Below are 23,152 nucleotides of genomic sequence, written 5' to 3'. Positions count from 1 at the left end.
GCGGAAGTCCCACCTCAGAGAACTGTGCCCAATCTGATTGGCTGGCAGCTCTGTAGTCCCAGCAGTGCCAGTGACAGCTGTGGCCAGGCCTGGCACTCACCAGCTGTCACAGATTCTGCCTCCTGGAGTCCGGAAATGGGTAAGTGAGGGGACTGTTGCTGTGAAGAGGGTGGTGAGGCCCAGGGTGGGTGGGAGACAGGGGTGGCGGGTGGTCTTGATGGAGAGCCAGGGGAGGTCACCTGATGTGGAAAGGGGGCCCTTGAGGGATGCACCCCCTCTCCTTCCCACCCGAGGCCTGAATAGGGTGACCTGCCGGGCACCCCCCCTGCCTCTGAGCTCCTCCTGCCAGCCTCAAAGTTGAGGCAGGGCGGGAAACGGCCTTTAAATGACCGATAACTGGCCACTGAAAGGCATCAATTAGGGCTAGGCCTGAGTATGCCTCATGTAAAATTGTGGGCAGTTCGGGGGTGGGCAGGAGGGTGGCAGGAAGGACATCCAGTGGCCACCCTGGCTGTGGGATGGAAATTCTTCCTGACGTTAATATTGGCAGGACAGCATTGGTCTCGGCACTGAGCTCTGAAGAAGTCATACGGACTCGAAACGTTAACTCTGTCTCTCTCTCTACAGATGCTGCCAGACCTGCTGAGTTTGTCCAGCACCTTTTGTTTTTATTTGGTCTTGACTCTATCAGCTTTTGTGGCTGAAATCACTGCTGAGACTGAGTGTTGAGCCTCATCTCTTATTTAATTCTAATGAGGAATGGGAGCTGTTGTGTGTTGAGGTGGAATGAGTAGAGGAGGCGAATCTAGCAAATTGAATCTAGCAAAATATCTGACAGAACTCTGTCATGGGTCCAGGGTCAACACTTCACACCTCAGGGAGTGTTGGAGCTCTGCTGTACGCCCAGTGTGAACGCTATACACTTCCGGGTGTGTTGGAGCTCTCCCGTGTGTGCACTATTGCCACCCTACACCTGAAGGCCTGCCTGAACTCTGCTCGCTGTGCCAAGGGGTGCAAGAACACCGAATCTCTGATCTCCCTGACTCACTGAGCTCATGAGCTGGCAGTGTCCAGAGGCGAGGCATTTCCTTTAAGGGTACAGGGAAATGAGAGGGCTAGGCACACTGGACCATTCTCTATTATGTTAGGGTGCTGGAGGAGGGAGGTAAAAGCAGAAATTGTTTTTTATCATAGCATTTTTTCATGTTGCAGAGGAAGAAGAGATCACCTTCCCTCCATCCTATCGCTATGATCGTGATAGCAGAGACATGTACAACTATATCAAACAGAAAGCCACTGGAGTGAGTATCAAGGATCATTGCTCCTTTATCAATTTATTATTTTCATGTAAATTCCGAGGTGCATTATATCTTATCGGAATTAAGTTATGGTGTCCACCATTCTTTAATTCTATACAGTGTACTATAGTTCTATATACAGCATGATTTAGATAGAGAGTAAAGCTCTTTCTACATTGTCCCAGCAACATAGTTCAGATCTATTTGCAGAATGGTACCTGCATTGGACCAATATGAAGATTTCCGTTTCCCACACCTACCCACTGTTAGTTCCTCATCTCCCAAACCCATGACCTCCATTATGTAGAAACAAGGAGCCTGAGAAAATCATATGCATTTTTTCCCCTCAGTCCATGATGTCCTTCACCCTGGGCAGCAACAGATCACTTAGGACCCCAATTTTAGCTGGAAAAAAGACTGTCTTCAGCTCTTTGTATAAGATCACCCATTATCTGTTCTCTATATTCTTCTGTCCGACCTGTCTCTCAGCCTCCTGGGTCCTCAACTGAATGATGCCAAAGTGTTGCTCAGGTCTATCCTTCTCTGAGTCACTTCCTCACAGCTGTACAACACTATGAACAAGAATTTCCCTGCAGGTTTCTGAATCCTACCGTATATGTCCTATATCCTACCGTACATGAATTAGAAGCAGGAGTAGGCCACTCGGCCCCTCGAGCTTGCTCCGCCATTCAATAAGATCATAGCTGATCTGATTATACTCCATTTGCTGGATCTTTGCCCACTCACTTAACCTATATCCCTTTGTAGCCTCCTTATGTCCTCTTCACAACTTCCTTTCCTACCTATCTTTGTGTCATCAGCAAAGTTAGCAACCATACCTTTGGTCCCTTCATCCAATCATTTGTATAAATTGTAAAATGTTGAGGCACCATCACTGATCCTTGTGACACATCATTTGTTCCATATTGCCAACCAGTAAATGACCCATGTATGCTTACACCCGGTTTCCTGTTTGCTAACCAATCTTCTATCCATGCCAATATGTTACCCCCCACACCATGAGCTTTGATTTTCCTCAATAACCATTGATGTGGCACCTTATCAAATGCATTCTGGAAATCTAAGACTAGTCTTACATATGTTGTTGGTACCTACATGGGCCAGCACCACTGTATCCTTCCTTTGTAAGTTCCTCTCCAGCCCTGAGCAGATACCTTGAACCCTGGCACCAGGGAAGCAACACAGCCATCTGGACTCTCGCTGTCAACTGCAGAGAACAGTATCTATCCACCTAACTATACTGTTTCCTATCACTACCGCATTCTTCTTTATTCCCCCCGATCAGTCATGATCAGTCCACTCATCCACCTTGCAATCGTTCTCCTCTTCCACGCAGGTAGCAAGCGCTTTGTGTCTGTTAGACAAAGTCAAGGCTAATGCTGGTGCACCTTAACTGCCTGACTCACAATCACATCCTCCTGTCCCTGACCATTGAACAACTCTAAAGTTCTGTCTAACCTGAGGGGAGTGACTTCCTCCTGGAACAATGTGTCCAGGTAACCCTTGCCCTCCTTGATCGCCACAATGTCCTCAACTCAGACTCCAGCTCAGCAACTTGGAGCCAAAGTTACCTAAGCTGCAGACACTTTCTGCAGATATGGTTGTCCGGGATTGCAGTGCATTCCACAGATTCCCACATGCAGCATTCATGGCACACCACCAGCCCTGCCATTTCTGTCTAACCTTATTTATTTAATTAGCAAATGGTTTAATAATTTCCACAGATAAAGTAATAGAAAGTTGCATTCACCTATCTTGGAGACAAGGAAGGAAACTCACGAGCCACTGGAGGCTGAACTAAATTCCCAACTTCTCACTCAATCTACATCTCAGTCAGGCGTAGTCTCGTGTACTGCACACCCCTTTCTGCCTGTAGGTCAGAAGTCCACACTGTGTGGGAAACAGTCACTCATTGTGATTTTCCCCAGAGCGGCCAGTTAGTGGTCAGAGGCAGGCTCACCATCCAATTAGGGATGGTGGGTGGGTTCCTGAAGCTATTGGTGGCCCTCCAGCTTGAAAGGAGCAGCAGTATGCAACAGTGGGTAAGTGAAAGTGAGGCCACTTCAAAATGGGGGCACCCTCCCTCCAACTTCTTTAAATTTAAAATTAAACCTAGCCTTTTCAGCCAGGCCATCACTGTGAAAGTTGGGAGGGAACCCCCCCCTACAAGGCGGCCTGTGGTTGCTCCTGCACCCAGGAGGTATTGAGGCCCTCTAAGCCCTGGGTCTGGGCCGGGTAGCCACCTCCAGGCAGTCAAATTGGCCCCTGCCATTTCTGGGAACCTGGAACCTGACTGAAAAATCACTGTCAGCCTCCTTCAATTGGCCTTAAGTGGCCACTAATTAGTTTAGTCGGCTACCCGCCACGTGCAGATGGCTAGCCCTGCCGCACCTCCCTCATCCCACCTCCAGGAAAATAGCCCTGGGATAGGAGAGAGCGGAGGAACCAACACGTCGGCCAGCACAGCTATTTTTAGCTCCCACCCTCCCCCTAACCCAGTTCCGATGAGGGCTAAAAATCCATCCCTATATATATTTATTAGTTCCATTAGTTCAAGATTTTCCTATGTCTGAGAGTTCTGTCTTCCTCTGCTGACCGAATGAATGATCATCAACATCTCTCTTTCTATGCTGTCCCAGAACCCTGAAATGTCAGTTGTTGTCCCATAGGTGAGCATATCCTGGGGAGTATGATTAAGAAACCTTTGGTCATGGTTTGGAGCCAATTGCTTCTCAGTACAAAGACCTTGTACACCAGGGATTTACATTCTCTGACACTTGGTGCAGATGAGCTGACCCTGAATGCAAGGTTGTCCAATGTATGAAGGAAAGCTTTAACCAGGCCTCATAGCAGGTCCTGCCCTCAACAACAAAAACTTACATCTATACCTCATAAAACACTCCAAGCACTTCACAGGAGATTTATCAAACAAAATTTGACACCAAGCCACATATTAGGACAGGTGACAAAAGGTTTAGTCAAAGATGAAGATTTTAAGGAACATCTTAAAGGAGGAGCAAGAGTTAAAAAGGCAGGCTTTAGGGAGGGAATTCCAGTGTTTAGGGCCTGAGCAGCTGAAGGCATGACCAGCAATGATGGAGCAATTAAAATTGTGGGTGTGCAAGAGGCCAGCATTGGGATCTTGGAGGGTTGGAGCGAGATCTCAGATAGATTGTAGTTCTGGGTGAAAACAGCCTGAAAGTGGGGTTTGAGAAAGATGTGAATATGGAGCGGTATTCTGTGGAGGCATTGTCCTGCATGGTTGATAACTAATTGTTCTCTTCTCAGCTAAAGTACAACCTGCCATCCTGGTGTGATCGAGTGCTGTGGAAAAGCTACCCCAATGTTCATGTCATGTGTCAGTCTTATGGTAAAGAGGATTTGTTTATTAGCTTTATTGTATGAGCTGGAACTACTACCATTTAACTGTGGTACATTTATAATGTCCTTTTCTTGTTGAGGTGCAGTGAGTACACAGTCAACAACTGGCCTCAGCAATGTCAATGTTTATAATAAAATCTGGCACTGAAACAACCCTGCAGGCCATTCTCACCACTGTCCACAAGCCCCTGTATACAAGGACACAAAAACAGCACTGACCTCAAATACTCACGTCCACAATGTTTCCATGTGCGCAAAGCCACACCGACAGTGGCATCATACATTACACACGCAGACATTGAGGGAGCTCACCTACCTCTGGCACTGCTGTGTTTCCCATCAGTTGGATCAGCCATGGTTCAGCTGGTAACATTAATTTGGGGGAGATTGTGGGGTAGTGATAATATCACTGGATTAGTAATCTGGTGAACATGGGTTCAAATCCCACCAAGGCAGCTGAACCGTGGCATTAAGTTAAAGAATTCAATTAATTAAAAAAAAAATCTGGAATTGAAATTGTTCCATTAACAGTGACCATGAAACTATCATTGTAAAAATCTATCTGGTTAACTAATGTCCTTTAGAGAAGGAAATCTGCCATCTTTACCTGGTCTGGCCTACATGTGATTCCAGAGCCACGGCAATATGGTCAACTCTTAACTGCATTCTGAAATGGCCCAGTAAGCCACTCAGTTCAAGGACAATGAGAGATGGGCAAGAAATGCTGCTCCTGTCAGCAATGCCCAAATCCCATGAAAGGATAGTTCTTAAAAAATTCTCACCTTTTCTGATCCAGAGATTCAGATGCAAAAATCCAGGTTGACATTCCTGTGCAGTATTGAGGGAGTGCTGCAAGGTCTGAGGTGCTGTCTTTTAGATGAGACATTAAACTGAGGCCTCGCATGCCCTCTCAGGTGATGCAAAGACGAACATTTTTACGCAGTGAGAGATTGACCTGGAACACGCTGCGTACGAGGGTGGTGGAAGTGAAGATGATCAATGATTTCAAAAGGAAATTGGGTGGCCACTTAAGGGAAATAAAAGTTGCAGGGTTACGGGGATGGAGCAGGGGAATGTACGGACTGGATTCCTCTACGGAGAGCCAGCATGGATTCAATGAGCTGAATGGCCTTCTGTGTCATAATGTCTCTATGATGCTGTGGATTGTAAATAAAAGAGGATAACAGTGATGCATTCCAGATCAGCCAGCCAGGCTATGAATTGGAGTTGCAGCAAAATTCCTGGATGTCATAGATGAAGGGGAACCGGGTGATATTGGCAATAACCCCTAGCAAGAGAGTTTTCTCTTGCCACTTGTGTTAGTCCTCCCAAAAAGACATTGAAATCATTGATTGTCTTCCCTTCCACATTCCTCTTGGTAGTGAGTTCCAGGTCATTATCACTCACTGTGTAAATATAGTTCTTCCTCACACCCCACTGTATCGCTTGACCAAAACTTTAAATCTGTGTCTCCTAATCCTTGTACCATCAGCTAATGGGAAGAGCTTTTCTTTGTCCCCCTTATCTAAACCTGTCACAGTCTTGTCAAATATTATGGTCCGTGTTACTAAATGAAAAGCATGTGGTGAAAGTTGACTGGGGTTTTCTCTTCTGCTATTAGTGGGAGGGGTAAGAAAAATCACCACTGAATGCAGGGAGGTTCAAGGTACTGGGGTTCTTCAATGTGCAGGACATGTGGGTTCAGTAAAAATATCACCTTGTGATGCAGAGGTGTTGTCCCTGCCTCTGGTTCAGAAGTTCTGGGTTCAAATCATACTTCCAGACTCAATGGCCATGGAAGGTGCATTCATAGTGTAGCCAAACAGGTTAATTATCAGCCTGTAAATCCTTCCAATATGCCTGGTGGCAAGCTGGAGAGTTTCCTGGTCAGCCATACTGCAGAAGGCCAAGGGCATACCACTGTAGTACTTTGCCAAGCATAAGTATGGACCAATCCAATGGAAGTCCATGAGGAACACTCCAACTCCCAGCAACCCATTAAATGAACACTGCAGCTTTTGACCCTCTTGGGACATAGTACCTGAAGGAGGAGGATTGCTGTAGTGGTTTAGATTTTCCAAAGCAGCAATGATTTGTCTTTGACTGGATTAAAGTTTTCCTATTATCACCCTAGCTTCACCCATTGAATTCACAATGGGGTTTGGAGTGGATCTATGGAGTGATCTCTTCTCACACATTCCCCTATACTGCTCCAGTACCAGCCTCCACGAGTGGAGTGGAGTAGTAGTGGGACTTCTCTGTCTCACTGCCTTTCCCTCATAATGAGGCTGAGATTACTAACTCTCACATTCTACCATCCCTAATTGGGCATCAAAAAGCCTCCATGTGTCATGTTTTGTGCTCTTGAGCTACATATTAGCCACCTAGCTCAACTTTTTAAAATGAGGTTTGATCAGCTCTCATGTTGCTATTGAGACTATGAGAAGCGACGCACCAAGTTGGAACTCTTCAATGGGAGGTGACCATTAGTAAATCCACAACAATGCCCTTCACAATCCCAAAAAGTGGAAAATTTCAGCTGTTAACAATCCTATTAAAGGAATACTTAGTTCTTAACAGCTTTTGACAATCTTATTGAAGGAACACACCAACTCTTATTAGCAATGACAATTAGTGACTCCACTTAAAGGGACAGTACAACTCTCAGCATTGATCCCATTACTGGAAGACGGAGTAACCCCATTAAAGAAATATTACTACAACAACAACTTGTATTTATATAGCATCTTTAACATAGCAACATATTGCAAGGTACTTCATAGGAGCATTACAAAGCAAAATTTGACACCAAGGCACTTAAGAAGATATTAGGGTAGATGACCAAAATTTGGTCAAAGAGACATCTTTTAAGGAGTGTCTCAAAGGAGGAAAGTGAGACAAAAAGTCAAGGTTTCAGGAGGAAATTCCAGAGCTTAGGTCTAGGCAACAGCCAAAAATGAAGTGATTAAAATCGGAATGTTCAAGAGGCTAGAATTAGAGGCACGCAGATATCTCGGAGAGTTGTGGAGCTGGACAAGAATGCAAAGATAGGGATGGGAAAGGCCATGGAAGTTTTGAAAGCAAGGACGATCATTTTAAAATCAAGGCATGGCTTAACCGGGAGCCATTGTAGATCAGAGAGCACAGGAATGAAAGGTGAACAGGATTTGGTGTGAGTTGGGACATGGGTAGCAGAATTTTGGATGACTTCAAGTTTAAGGAGGATAGAACATGGGGAACTGGCCAGGAGTGCAATGGAATAGTTAAGACAAGAGAAAAAGGCACGGATGAAGATTTCAGCAGGAATTGAAGATGAACTGAGACAGGGGCAAAGTCAGGTGATGTCATGGAGGTGGAAATAAGCACTTTTAGTGATGGTGTGAATATGAGGTTGGAAGCTCACCTTGAGGTCAAATATGACACCAAGATTGTGAACAGTCTGCTTCAGCCAGGGAGAGGGATGGAGCAGGTAGCTAGGGAACAGAATTTGTAGCAGGGACCCAAAACAATAGCTTCACTCTTCCCAATATTTAGTTAGAGGACATTTCTGCTTATCCAGTACTAAATGTCAGACAAGCAGTCTGATAACTTAGCGACAATGAAGGCGTGAAGAGAGGTGTAGGTATTGGGTATCATCAGCATACATGTGCAGATTAACACTATATTTTTGGATGATTTGCCCGAGGGGGAGCATGTAGATAAGAAATAGGAGGGGGCCAAGTATAGATCCTTGGTGGACACCAGAGATAACTGTGCTGGAATGCAAAGAGAAGCCACTAAGTGCGATACTCTGGCTACAATTAAATAGATAAGACTGGAACTAGGCGAGTGCAGTCCCACACAGCTGGAGGACAGTGGAGAGGCATTGATGGAGGATGGTGTAGTCAACTGTGTCAAAGGCTGCAGAGAGGTTAAGAAGGATGAGGAGGGATAGTTTAATTGTTCTAACCCAACGAAAGGAATATGGCAGAAAAACCTTTTTTAGATGCAGAATGAAGCTTTCTCTGCACTATTCCAGGATGTTTCCCAACCTTTAGAAGAGTGACCCTACTGCATCAAAGAGATATTAATGAACTCAAAGAGATATTCATAGATTCAGTGAATGGGCACATGTGTGTCAAATAGATTTCAGTAGGCAAATGTAAGGTCATACACATCGCAGTTCAAAAGGATAGAAGAGAGTGCTTTCTAAATGGTGAAAAGTTAGAAACAGTGGAAGTCTGAAGAGACTTAAAGCTCCAGGTACAAAGATCATTAGAATTTCACAGGCACAGAAAACAATCAAAAAAATGAATGAAATGTTGGCCTTTATCTCTAAAGGATTACATTACAAAGGGATAGAAGCCATTGCTGCAGATATACAAATCCCTGGTTAGACCACACCTGGAGTTATTGTAAGAAGTTCTGGGCACCACACCTTAGAAAGAGTATTTTGGCCTTGTTGGTATTGCAGTGTAGATTTACCAGAATGATACCTGGACACCAAAGAGAGATTACACAAACTAGGGTTGTATACCTTGGTATTTACAAGGTTAAGGGATGATTTGATCAAAGTTTTTAAGGATATTAGGGTGAACAGATAGCATAGATAGAGAGAAACTATTCCTGTTGGTTGGGGAATTGAGGATTATAAGGATTAAAAATTAGAGCCTGACCTTTCAGACGTGAATTTAGGAGGGACTTCTTCATGTGCAAAAGGTGACAGAAGATTGGAATGCTCTTCTGTAGATGGCAATTGATGCTATATCAATTGTTAATTTTAAATCTGAAATTGATAGGTTTTTAAGATACGAAGGGATATGGGATGAAGGCAGCTATATGGAGGTAGGTCACGATCCGCAATGATCTCTTGAATGGGAGAACAGGCTCATGGGACAGAATGGCCTCCTCTTATTCCTGTCATTATAATCATCTCCCACTTCGTACACACGTCAAGACATGACCTCTGTCAGTGGGATGGCCAGCTAATTGTTAATTAAGGGCCATATTCACTTGGTTCTAATTTCATGTTAGACCTTTACACATAGCAGACAGAGGGAACTTTCTTACAATTAGATTGCAAAGATGAAAGAATAGCGTCTAATGCGTCTCACCAGTCAATCATTTGTCTTGAGGCAAGGCAACAAGTCTGAATATTTTTTTAATATGTCCACTGTGCAGTTTGCAGTAACTGATGTCTAAATGTTCAATTACAGGCTGTACCGCAGATATTGTCACCAGCGACCATTCACCGGTGTTTGCAACCTTTGAGGTGGGGGTGTCAACGCAGTTTGTGTCTAAAACTGGTCAGTAGCCACAAAATCTTCTCATTTACTCTTTCAGGCACACAGAGGGATTCTGGACTAAAGTTTCAATCAAATTGGGAGATGCCTGCAGGATGTAGCTCTCGGCCAAGCCCCTGTACATTGTGATATGGGACCGGCAGAGCTGGTCAGAGCTGCTCATTCTAGTGCCTCTCAAGTGATCACAAGCTCAGGGCAGATCTTAATGGTTAAACCTCATTACCATAACTTCTCTTGCTGTCCTGACCAAACCTGGCCAGATCCACCACTGGGTGCCCACGAGGAGTGGCCGCAAGGGTATTCAGAAGCAAGAGGCCACAGTTGGGGACCAAGATAGATGGCCAGTGAGTAGGGGTGCTCTGGGTGAGATTGTTGGAGAGATCCAGGACAAGAAAGGCCCAAGTTTTTCTTGTATGCCTACAAGGAAATCTAAAGTGAAATGTTATTACCTGTCTCCCTGGGCCAGTCCCATCAACAATTCAGCTCCCAACTGGTCTAGTCTGACAGGGAAAAGATCACTGCTATCCCGCTCAGGCCTCTGAATAATACGGTAAGGCATTGGGGTCAAGGGGGTAAGTGGCTGCCCTCATTTTAACTGCCCCTCCTCCCCTATTTTGTTTCTGCCAGGCAGAGAGGAGAGGGAACACACTAAATAGATTTTCACATGAAGTATAGCCAAATGGATGAGGTACCACAAGGCAGCCAATGCCTGTAAACCTGTGTTCCTTTCAAGATTCAGAGCCACCAGGAGACAAGGGAAGCGGGTCGGGAAAGGGAATATAAAATGGTTTCCATGACTGCTCAGTTAATCCAGGAAGGAAAACTGAAAACCGCCAGGGAAGAAGGACAATGCTGTTTAGAGCTTGAACTAGAAATGAAATAAAATGGAATGATGTACGACATTAATAACTCAGACTGTGCTTACCCTTTGCCTTTACTCCTCAGACCCCAACAATGCTGCTTCTCCGGGCACAATCAATTTCATCAAGTGTGAAGCCAAGTTGAAGACCAAATCCAAGACAAAGTTTTTCATTGAATTCCACTCCAGCTGCTTAGAAAGTAAGAATACCCACTTATCATTGCCCCTCATCCACTGTCCCATTTCCTGTGTATGTGTGTGTGTGTGTGTATTGGTGTTGGTGTGTTTTTGTGTGTGTTGGTGTCAGTGTGTGTGTCGGTGTCAATGTGTGTGTCAGTGCATGTGCTTGCCTACTTGCCACAAGAAGATAATTTTGAAAATTTTAATCGAATGAACTCTTCAAGAAAACAAACGTAACGTCATTAATCTTTCCTCAGAACTGACACTCACTGTGTGAGAATCACTGTCTATCTCCGTGTTCCTGTCTGTCTCCCATCTCCTTTGATGTCTGTCTCCCGGCTTCTCTGTCTGTCTGTCTCCCGGTTTCTCTGTCTGTCTGTCTGTCTCCCGGCCCATCTGTCAGTCTGTCTCCCGGCCCCTTGTCCGTCTGTCTCCCGGCCCTTTGTCCGTCTGTCTCCCGGCCCCTCTGTCAGTCTGTCTCCTGGCAATTCTATCTGTCTGTCTCCTGGCCCCTCTGTCTGTCTGTCTGTCTGTCACCCGGCCCTTCAGTCTATCTCCTAGCTCCTCTGCCTGTCTCCCAGTTCCTCTGACTGTCTCCCGGCCCCTCTATCTGTGTGTTACCCGACCCCCCTATCTGTCCCCTGGCTCCTCTGTCTGTCTCCTGACCCCTCTGTTCCTCTGTTTGTCTGCCTTCCTGTCAGATAGCTCCAGTTGATGATCTAGTGCCGGTACATATGTAATGGTCTGAAAGGCCTCCTCCTGTGCTATAATTAGCTGATTCGACTGAATGTAGTCTGTCAATAGCAGTTCAGAATCACAGAATTGATACAGTGCAGAAAGAGGCCATTCAGGCCATCGTGCCTGCACCGGCTCTCCGAATGAGCAATTCACCTAGTGCTCTTCTCCTGCCTTCGTCCCCTAACCCTCTACATTGTTCCTTTTCAAGTAACAGTCTAGCGTCTTTTGAATACTTTGATTGACCCTGTCTCCACCACACTCTCAGACAGTGCATTCCAGATCCTAACCACTCGATTAACCCTATCTCCACCACACTCTCAGACAGTGTATTCCAGATCCTAACCACTCGATTGACCCTGTCTCCACCACACTCTCAGACAGTGCATTCCAGACCCTAACCACTCGATTGACCCTGTCTCCACCACACTCTCAGACAGTGCATTCCAGATCCTAACCACTCGATTGACCCTGTCTCCACCACACTCTCAGACAGTGCATTCCAGATCCCAAACACTCGATTAACCCTATCTCCACCACACTCTCAGCAGTGCATTCCAGACCCTAACCACTCGATTGACCCTGCCTCCACCACACTCTCAGGCAGCGCATTCCAGACCCTAACCACTCGATTGATCCTGCCTCCACCACACTCTCAGACAGTGCATTCAAGACCCTAACCACTCGATTGACCCTGTCTCCACCACACTCTCAGACAGCGCATTCCAGACCCTAACCACTTGATTGACCCTGTCTCCCCACCACACTCTCAGACAGCGCATTCCAGACCCTAACCATTCGATTGAACCTGCCTCCACCACAGTCTCAGGCAGCGTATTCCAGACCCTAACCACTCGATTGACCCTGTCTCCACCACACTCTCAGACAGCGCATTCCAGACCCTAACCACTCGATTGACCATGTCTCCCCACCACACTCTCAGGCAGCGTATTCCAGACCCTAATCACTCGATTGACCCTGTCTCCGCCACACTCAGGCAGCGTATTCCAGACCCTAACCACTCGATTGACCCTGTCTCCATCACTCTCAGACAGTACATTCCAGATCCTAACTACTCATTGACCCTGCCTCCACCACACTGTCAGACAGTGTATTTCAGATCCTAACCACTCGATTGACCCTGTCTCCATCACACCCTCAGACAGTGCATTCCAGACCCTAACCACTCGATTGACCCTGTCTCCAACACACTCTAAGACAGTGCATTCCAGATCCTAACCACTCGATTGACCCTGTCTCCACCACACCCTCAGACAGTGCAATCCAGAGCCTAACCACTCGATTGAACCTGCCTCCACCACACTCTCAGGCAGCGTATTCCAGACCCTAACCACTCGATTGACCCTGTCTCCATCACTCTCAGTCAGTACATTCCAGATCCTAACTACTCATTGACCCTGCCTCCACCACACTGTCAGACAGTGTATTCCAGATCCTAACCACTCGATTGAGCCTGTCTCCATCACACCCTCACACAGTGCATTCCAGACCCTAACCACTCGATTGACCCTGTCTCCACCACACTCTCAGACAGTGCATTCCAGATCCTAACCACTCGATTGACCCTGTCTCCACCACACTCTCAGGCAGTGCATTCCAGATCCTAACCACTCGATTGACCCTGTCTCCACCACACTCTCAGGAAGTGCATTCCAGATCCTAACCACTCGATTGACTCTGTCTCCACCACACTCTCAGACAGTGCATTTCAGATCCTAACCACTCGATTGACCCTGTCTCCACCACACTCTCAGCCAGTGCATTCCAGATCCTAACCACTTGATTGACCCTGTCTCCACCACACCCTCAGACAGTGCAATCCAGAGCCTAACCACTCGATTGAACCTGCCTCCACCACACTCTCAGGCAGCGTATTCCAGACCCTAACCACTCGATTGACCCTGTCTCCATCACTCTCAGAGAGTACATTCCAGATCCTAACTACTCATTGACCCTGCCTCCACCACATTGTCAGACAGTGTATTCCAGATCCTAACCACTCGATTGACCCTGTCTCCACCACACTCTCAGACAGTGCATTCCAGATCCTAACCACTCGATTGACCCTGTCTCCACCACACTCTCAGACAGTGCATTCCAGATCCTAACCACTCGATTGACCCTGTCTCCACCACACTCTCAGGCAGTGCATTCCAGATCCTAACCACTCGATTGACCCTGTCTCCACCACACTCTCAGACAGCGCATTCCAGATCCTAACCACTCGATTGACTCTGTCTCCACCACACTCTCAGACAGTACATTTCAGATCCTAACCACTCGATTGACTCTATCTCCACCACACTCTCAGACAGTGCATTCCAGATCCTAACCACTCAATTGACTCTGTCTCCACCACACTCTCAGACAGTGCATTTCAGATCCTAACCACTCGATTGACCCTGTCTCCATCACACCCTCAGACAGTGCATTCCAGAGCCTAACAACTTGATTGACCCTATCTCCACCACACTCTCAGACAGTGCATTCCAGATCCTAACCACTCGATTGACCCTGTCTCCACCACACTCTCAGACAGTGCATTCCAGATCCTAACCACTCGATTGACCCTGTCTCCACCACACTCTCAGGCAGTGCATTCCAGATCCTAACCACTCGATTGACCCTGTTTCCACCACACTCTCAGGCAGTGCATTCCAGATCCTAACCACTCGATTGACCCTGTCTCCACCACACTCTAAGACAGTGCATTCCAGATCCTAACCACTCGATTGACCCTGTCTCCACCACACCCTCAGACAGTGCAATCCAGAGCCTAACCACTCGATTGAACCTGCCTCCACCACACTCTCAGGCAGCGTATTCCAGACCCTACCCACTCGATTGACCCTGTCTCCATCACTCTCAGTCAGTACATTCCAGATCCTAACTACTCATTGACCCTGCCTCCACCACACTGTCAGACAGTGTATTCCAGATCCTAACCACTCGATTGACCCTGTCTCCATCACACCCTCAGACAGTGCATTCCAGACCCTAACCACTCGATTGACCCTGTCTCCACCACACTCTCAGACAGTGCATTCCAGATCCTAACCACTCGATTGACCCCGTCTCCACCACACCCTCAGACAGTGCAATCCAGAGCCTAACCACTCGATTGAACCTGCCTGCACCACACTCTCAGGCAGCGTATTCCAGACCCTAATCACTCGATTGACCCTGTCTCCACCAGACTCAGGCAGCGTATTCCAGACCCTGACCACTCGATTGACCCTGTCTCCATCACTCTCAGACAGTACATTCCAGATCCTAACTACTCATTGAGCCTGTCTCCACCACACTCTCAGACAGTGCATTCCAGATCCTAACCACTCGATTGACCCTGTCTCCACCACACTCTCAGACAGTGCATTCCAGATCCTAACCACTCGATTGACCCTGTCTCCACCACACTCTCAGGCAGTGCATTCCAGATCCTAACCACTCGATTGACCCTGTCTCCACCACACTCCCAGGCAGTGCTTTCCAGATCCTAACCACTCGATTGACCCTGTCTCCACCACACTCTCAGACAGTGCATTTCAGATCCTAACCACTCGATTGACCCTGTCTCCACCACACTCTCAGGCAGTGCATTCCAGATCCTAACCACTTGATTGACCCTGTCTCCACCACACCCTCAGACAGTGCAATCCAGAGCCTAACCACTCGATTGAACCTGCCTCCACCACACTCTCAGGCAGCGTATTCCAGACCCTAACCACTCGATTGACCCTGTCTCCATCACTCTCAGTCAGTACATTCCAGATCCTAACTACTCATTGACCCTGCCTCCACCACACTGTCAGACAGTGTATTCCAGATCCTAACCACTCGATTGACCCTGTCTCCATCACACCCTCACACAGTGCATTCCAGACCCTAACCACTCGATTGACCCTGTCTCCACCACACTCTCAGACAGTGCATTCCAGATCCTAACCACTCGATTGACCCTGTCTCCACCACACTCTCAGGCAGTGCATTCCAGATCCTAACCACTCGATTGACCCTGTCTCCACCACACTCTCAGGCAGTGCATTCCAGATCCTAACCACTCGATTGACTCTGTCTCCACCACACTCTCAGACAGAGCATTTCAGATCCTAACCGCTCGATTGACCCTGTCTCCACCACACTCTCAGGCAGTGCATTCCAGATCCTAACCACTTGATTGACCCTGTCTCCACCACACCCTCAGACAGTGCATTCCAGATCCTAACCACTCGATTGACCCTGTCTCCAACACACTCTCAGGCAGTGCATTCCAGATCCTAACCACTTGATTGACCCTGTCTCCACCACACCCTCAGACAGTGCAATCCAGAGCCTAACCACTCGATTGAACCTGCCTCCACCACACTCTCAGGCAGCGTATTCCTGACCCTAACCACTCGATTGACCCTGTCTCCATCACTCTCAGACAGTACATTCCAGATCCTAACTACTCATTGACCCTGCCTCCACCACACTGTCAGACAGTGTATTTCAGATCCTAACCACTCGATTGACCCTGTCTCCATCACACCCTCAGACAGTGCATTCCAGACCCTAACCACTCGATTGACCCTGTCTCCACCACACTCTAAGAAAGTGCATTCCAGATCCTAACCACTCGATTGACCATGTCTCCACCACACCCTCAGACAGTGCAATCCAGAGCCTAACCACTCGATTGAACCTGCCTCCACCACACTCTCAGGCAGCGTATTCCAGACCCTAACCACTCGATTGACACTGTCTCCATCACTCTCAGTCAGTACATTCCAGATCCTAACCACTCGATTGACTCTGTCTCCACCACACTCTCAGACAGTGCATTTCAGATCCTAACCACTCGATTGACCCTGTCTCCACCACACTCTCAGCCAGTGCATTCCAGATCCTAACTACTCATTGACCCTGCCTCCACCACACTGTCAGACAGTGTATTCCAGATCCTAACCACTCGATTGACCCTGTCTCCATCACACCCTCACACAGTGCATTCCAGACCCTAACCACTCGATTGACCCTGTCTCCACCACACTCTCAGACAGTGCATTCCAGATCCTAACCACTCGATTGACCCTGTCTCCACCACACTCTCAGGCAGTGCATTCCAGATCCTAACCACTCGATTGACCCTGTCTCCACCACACTCTCAGGCAGTGCATTCCAGATCCTAACCACTCGATTGACTCTGTCTCCACCACACTCTCAGACAGTGCATTTCAGATCCTAACCACTCGATTGACCCTGGCTCCACCACACTCTCAGCCAGTGCATTCCAGATCCTAACCACTTGATTGACCCTGTCTCCACCACACCCTCAGACAGTGCAATCCAGAGCCTAACCACTCGATTGAACCTGCCTCCACCACACTCTCAGGCAGCGTATTCCAGACCCTAACCACTCGATTGACCCTGTCTCCATCACTCTCAGAGAGTACATTCCAGATCCTAACTACTCATTGACCCTGCCTCCACCACATTGTCAGACAGTGTATTCCAGATCCTAACCACTCGATTGACCCTGTCTCCACCACACTCTCAGACAGTGCATTCCAGATCCTAACCACTCGATTGACCCTGTCTCCACCACACTCTCAGACAGTGCATTCCAGATCCTAACCACTCGATTGACCTTGTCTCCACCACACTCTCAGGCAGTGCATTCCAGATCCTAACCACTCGATTGACCCTGTCTGCACCACACTCTCAGACAGCGCATTCCAGATCCTAACCACTCGATTTACTCTGTCTCCACCACACTCTCAGACAGTACATTTCAGATCCTAACCACTCGATTGACTCTATCTCCACCACACTCTCAGACAGTGCATTCCAGATCCTAACCACTCGATTGACTCTGTCTCCACCACACTCTCAGACAGTGCATTTCAGATCCTAACCACTCGATTGACCCTGTCTCCACCACACTCTCAGGCAGTGCATTCCAGATCCTAACCACTTGATTGACCCTGTCTCCACCACACCCTCAGACAGTGCAATCCAGAGCCTAACCACTCGATTGAACCTGCCTCCACCACACTTTCAGGCAGCGTATTCCAGACCCTAACCACTCGATTGACCCTGTCTCCATCACTCTCAGACAGTACATTCCAGATCCTAACTACTCATTGACCCTGCCTCCACCACACTGTCAGACAGTGCAATCCAGATCCTAACCACTCGATTGACCCTGTCTCCATCACACCCTCAGACAGTGCATTCCAGACCCTAACCACTCGATTGACCCTGTCTCCACCACACTCTAAGACAGTGCATTCCAGATCCTAACCACTCGATTGACCCTGTCTCCACCACACCCTCAGACAGTGCAATCCAGAGCCTAACCACTCGATTGAACCTGCCTCCACCACACTCTCAGGCAGCGTATTCCAGATCCTAACCACTCGATTGACCCTGTCTCCATCACTCTCAGTCAGTACATTCCAGATCCTAACTACTCATTGACCCTGCCTCCACCACACTGTCAGACAGTGTATTCCAGATCCTAACCACTCGATTGACCCTGTCTCCATCACACCCTCACACAGTGCATTCCAGACCCTAACCACTCGATTGACCCTGTCTCCACCACACTCTCAGACAGTGCATTCCAGATCCTAACCACTCGATTGACCCTGTCTCCACCACACTCTCAGGCAGTGCATTCCAGATCCTAACCACTCGATTGACCCTGTCTCCACCACACTCTCAGGCAGTGCATTCCAGATCCTAACCACTCGATTGACTCTGTCTCCACCACACTCTCAGACAGTGCATTTCAGATCCTAACCACTCGATTGACCCTGTCTCCACCACACTCTCAGGCAGTGCATTCCAGATCCTAACCACTTGATTGACCCTGTCTCCACCACACCCTCAGACAGTGCAATCCAGATCCTAACCACTCGATTGACCCTGTCTCCACCACACTCTCAGGCAGTGCATTCCAGATCCTAACCACTTGATTGACCCTGTCTCCACCACACCCTCAGACAGTGCAATCCAGAGCCTAACCACTCGATTGAACCTGCCTCCACCACACTCTCAGGCAGCGTATTCCAGACCCTAACCACTCGATTGACCCTGTCTCCATCACTCTCAGACAGTACATTCCAGATCCTAACTACTCATTGACCCTGCCTCCACCACACTGTCAGACAGTGTATTTCAGATCCTAACCACTCGATTGACCCTGTCTCCATCACACCCTCAGACAGTGCATTCCAGACCCTAACCACTCGATTGACCCTGTCTCCACCACACTCTAAGAAAGTGCATTCCAGATCCTAACCACTCGATTGACCATGTCTCCACCACACCCTCAGACAGTGCAATCCAGAGCCTAACCACTCGATTGAACCTGCCTCCACCACACTCTCAGGCAGCGTATTCCAGACCCTAACCACTCGATTGACCCTGTCTCCATCACTCTCAGTCAGTACATTCCAGATCCTAACTACTCATTGACCCTGCCTCCACCACACTGTCAGACAGTGTATTCCAGATCCTAACCACTCGATTGACCCTGTCTCCATCACACCCTCACACAGTGCATTCCAGACCCTAACCACTCGATTGACCCTGTCTCCACCACACTCTCAGACAGTGCATTCCAGATCATAACCACTCGATTGACCCTGTCTCCACCACACTCTCAGGCAGTGCATTCCAGATCCTAACCACTCGATTGACCCTGTCTCCACCACACTCTCAGGCAGTGCATTCCAGATCCTAACCACTCGATTGACTCTGTCTCCACCACACTCTCAGACAGTGCATTTCAGATCCTAACCACTCGATTGACCCTGTCTCCACCACACTCTCAGCCAGTGCATTCCAGATCCTAACCACTTGATTGACCCTGTCTCCACCACACCCTCAGACAGTGCAATCCAGAGCCTAACCACTCGATTGAACCTGCCTCCACCACACTCTCAGGCAGCGTATTCCAGACCCTAACCACTCGATTGACCCTGTCTCCATCACTCTCAGAGAGTACATTCCAGATCCTAACTACTCATTGACCCTGCCTCCACCACATTGTCAGACAGTGTATTCCAGATCCTAACCACTCGATTGACCCTGTCTCCACCACACTCTCAGACAGTGCATTCCAGATCCTAACCACTCGATTGACCCTGTCTCCACCACACTCTCAGACAGTGCATTCCAGATCCTAACCACTCGATTGACCCTGTCTCCACCACACTCTCAGGCAGTGCATTCTAGATCCTAACCACTCGATTGACCCTGTCTCCACCACACTCTCAGACAGCGCATTCCAGATCCTAACCACTCGATTGACTCTGTCTCCACCACACTCTCAGACAGTGCATTCCAGAGCCTAACAACTTGATTGACCCTATCTCCACCACACTCTCAGACAGTGCATTCCAGATCCTAACCACTCGATTGACCCTGTCTCCACCACGCTCTCAGACAGTGCATTCCAGATCCTAACCACTCGATTGACCCTGTCTCCACCACACTCTCAGGCAGTGCATTCCAGATCCTAACCACTCGATTGACCCTGTCTCCACCACACTCTCAGGCAGTGCATTCCAGATCCTAACCACTCGATTGACCTTGTCTCCACCACACCCTCAGACAGTGCAATCCAGAGCCTAACCACTCGATTGAACCTGCCTCCACCACAATCTCAGGCAGCGTATTCCAGACCCTAACCACTCGATTGACCCTGTCTCCATCACTCTCAGTCAGTACATTCCAGATCCTAACTACTCATTGACCCTGCCTCCACCACACTGTCAGACAGTGTATTCCAGATCCTAACCACTCGATTGACCCTGTCTCCATCACACCCTCACACAGTGCATTCCAGACCCTAACCACTCGATTGACCCTGTCTCCACCACACTCTCAGATAGTGCATTCCAGATCCTAACCACTCGATTGACCCTGTCTCCACCACACTCTCAGGCAGTGCATTCCAGATCCTAACCACTCGATTGACCCTGTCTCCACCACACTCTCAGGCAGTGCATTCCAGATCCTAACCACTCGATTGACTCTGTCTCCACCACACTCTCAGACAGTGCATTTCAGATCCTAACCACTCGATTGACCCTGTCTCCACCACACTCTCAGGCAGTGCATTCCAGATCCTAACCACTTGATTGACCCTGTCTCCACCACACCCTCAGACAGTGCAATCCAGAGCCTAACCACTCGATTGAACCTGCCTCCACCACACTCTCAGGCAGCGTATTCCAGACCCTAACTACTCGATTGACCCTGTCTCCATCACTCTCAGAGAGTACATTCCAGATCCTAACTACTCATTGACCCTGCCTCCACCACACTGTCAGACAGTGTATTCCAGATCCTAACCACTCGATTGACCCTGTCTACATCACACCCTAACACAGTGCATTCCAGACCCTAACCACTCGATTGACCCTGTCTCCACCACACTCTCAGACAGTGCATTCCAGATCCTAACCACTCGATTGACCCTGTCTCCACCACACTCTCAGGCAGTGCATTCCAGATCCTAACCACTCGATTGACCCTGTCTCCACCACACTCTCAGGCAGTGCATTCCAGATCCTAACCACTCGATTGACTCTGTCTCCACCACACTCTCAGACAGTGCATTTCAGATCCTAACCACTCGATTGACCCTGTCTCCACCACACTCTCAGGCAGTGCATTCCAGATCCTAACCACTTGATTGACCCTGTCTCCACCACACCCTCAGACAGTGCAATCCAGATCCTAACCACTCGATTGACCCTGTCTCCACCACACTCTCAGACAGTGCATTTCAGATCCTAACCACTCGATTGACCCTGTCTCCACCACACTCTCAGGCAGTGCATTCCAGATCCTAACCACTTGATTGACCCTGTCTCCACCACACCCTCAGACAGTGCAATCCAGAGCCTAAGCACTCGATTGAACCTGCCTCCACCACACTCTCAGGCAGCGTATTCCAGACGCTAACCACTCGATTGACCCTGTCTCCATCACTCTCAGACAGTACATTCCAGATCCTAACTACTCATTGACCCTGCCTCCACCACACTGTCAGACAGTGCATTCCAGACCCTAACCACTCGATTGACCCTGTCTCCACCACACTCTAAGACAGTGCATTCCAGATCCTAACCACTCGATTGACCCTGTCTCCACCACACCCTCAGACAGTGCAATCCAGAGCCTAACCACTCGATTGAACCTGCCTCCACTACACTCTCAGGCAGCGTATTCCAGACCCTAACCACTCGATTGACCCTGTCTCCATCACTCTCAGTCAGCACATTCCAGATCCTAACTACTCATTGACCCTGCCTCCACCACATTGTCAGACAGTGTATTCCAGATCCTAACCACTCGATTGACCCTGTCTCCATCACACGCTCAGACAGTGCATTCCAGACCCTAACCACTCGATTGACCCTGTCTCCACCACACTCTCAGACAGTGCATTCCAGATCCTAACCACTCGATTGACCCTGTCTCCACCACACTCTCAGGCAGTGCATTCCAGATCCTAACCACTCGATTGACCCTGTCTCCACCACACTCTCAGGCAGTGCATTCCAGATCCAAACCACTCGATTGACTCTGTCTCCACCACACTCTCAGGCAATGCATTCCAGATCCTAACCACTTGATTGACCCTGTCTCCACCACACCCTCAGACAGTGCAATCCAGAGCCTAACCACTCGATTGAACCTGCCTCCACCACACTCTCAGGCAGCGTATTCCAGACCCTAACCACTCGATGGACCCTGTCTCCATCACTCTCAGTCAGTACATTCCAGATCCTAACTACTCATTGACCCTGCCTCCACCACACTGTCAGACAGTGTATTCCAGATCCTAACCACTCGATTGACCCTGTCTCCATCACACCCTCACACAGTGCATTCCAGACCCTAACCACTCGATTGACCCTGTCTCCACCACACTCTCAGACAGTGCATTCCAGATCCTAACCACTCGATTGACCCTGTCTCCACCACACTCTCAGGCAGTGCATTCCAGATCCTAACCACTCGATTGACCCTGTCTCCACCACACTCTCAGGCAGTGCATTCCAGATCCTAACCACTTGATTGACCCTGTCTCCACCACACCCTCAGACAGTGCAATCCAGAGCCTAACCACTCGATTGAACCTGCCTGCACCACACTCTCAGGCAGCGTATTCCAGACCCTAATCACTCGATTGACCCTGTCTCCACCACACTCAGGCAGCGTATTCCAGACCCTAACCATTCGATTGAACCTGTCTCCATCACTCTCAGACAGTACATTCCAGATCCTAACTACTCATTGACCCTGCCTCCACCACACTGTCAGACAGTGTATTCCAGACCCTAACCACTCGATTGACCCTGTCTCCATCA

The 23,152-nt window shown here is 48.4% G+C and overlaps 1 protein-coding gene across 2 annotated transcripts in view; it reads left to right on the top strand.

The window, feature by feature from the left end:
- Positions 1-23,152, top strand: part of inpp5d (inositol polyphosphate-5-phosphatase D) — a 199,007-nt gene that overhangs the window by 100,713 nt on the left and 75,142 nt on the right. For both annotated transcript variants that reach the window (XM_078563554.1, XM_078563553.1), the window contains exons 17-20: positions 1,213-1,301; positions 4,608-4,689; positions 9,896-9,985; positions 10,928-11,041. In XM_078563554.1, the coding sequence (XP_078419680.1) occupies positions 1,213-1,301; positions 4,608-4,689; positions 9,896-9,985; positions 10,928-11,041 (375 nt within the window). The remainder of the gene's footprint in view (positions 1-1,212; positions 1,302-4,607; positions 4,690-9,895; positions 9,986-10,927; positions 11,042-23,152) is intronic.

This window comes from Cetorhinus maximus, chromosome 19, assembly GCF_964194155.1.
Source record: "Cetorhinus maximus chromosome 19, sCetMax3.hap1.1, whole genome shotgun sequence".
Classification (NCBI taxonomy): domain Eukaryota; kingdom Metazoa; phylum Chordata; class Chondrichthyes; order Lamniformes; family Cetorhinidae; genus Cetorhinus; species Cetorhinus maximus.
This window is presented reverse-complemented; position numbering and strand designations above follow the sequence as displayed.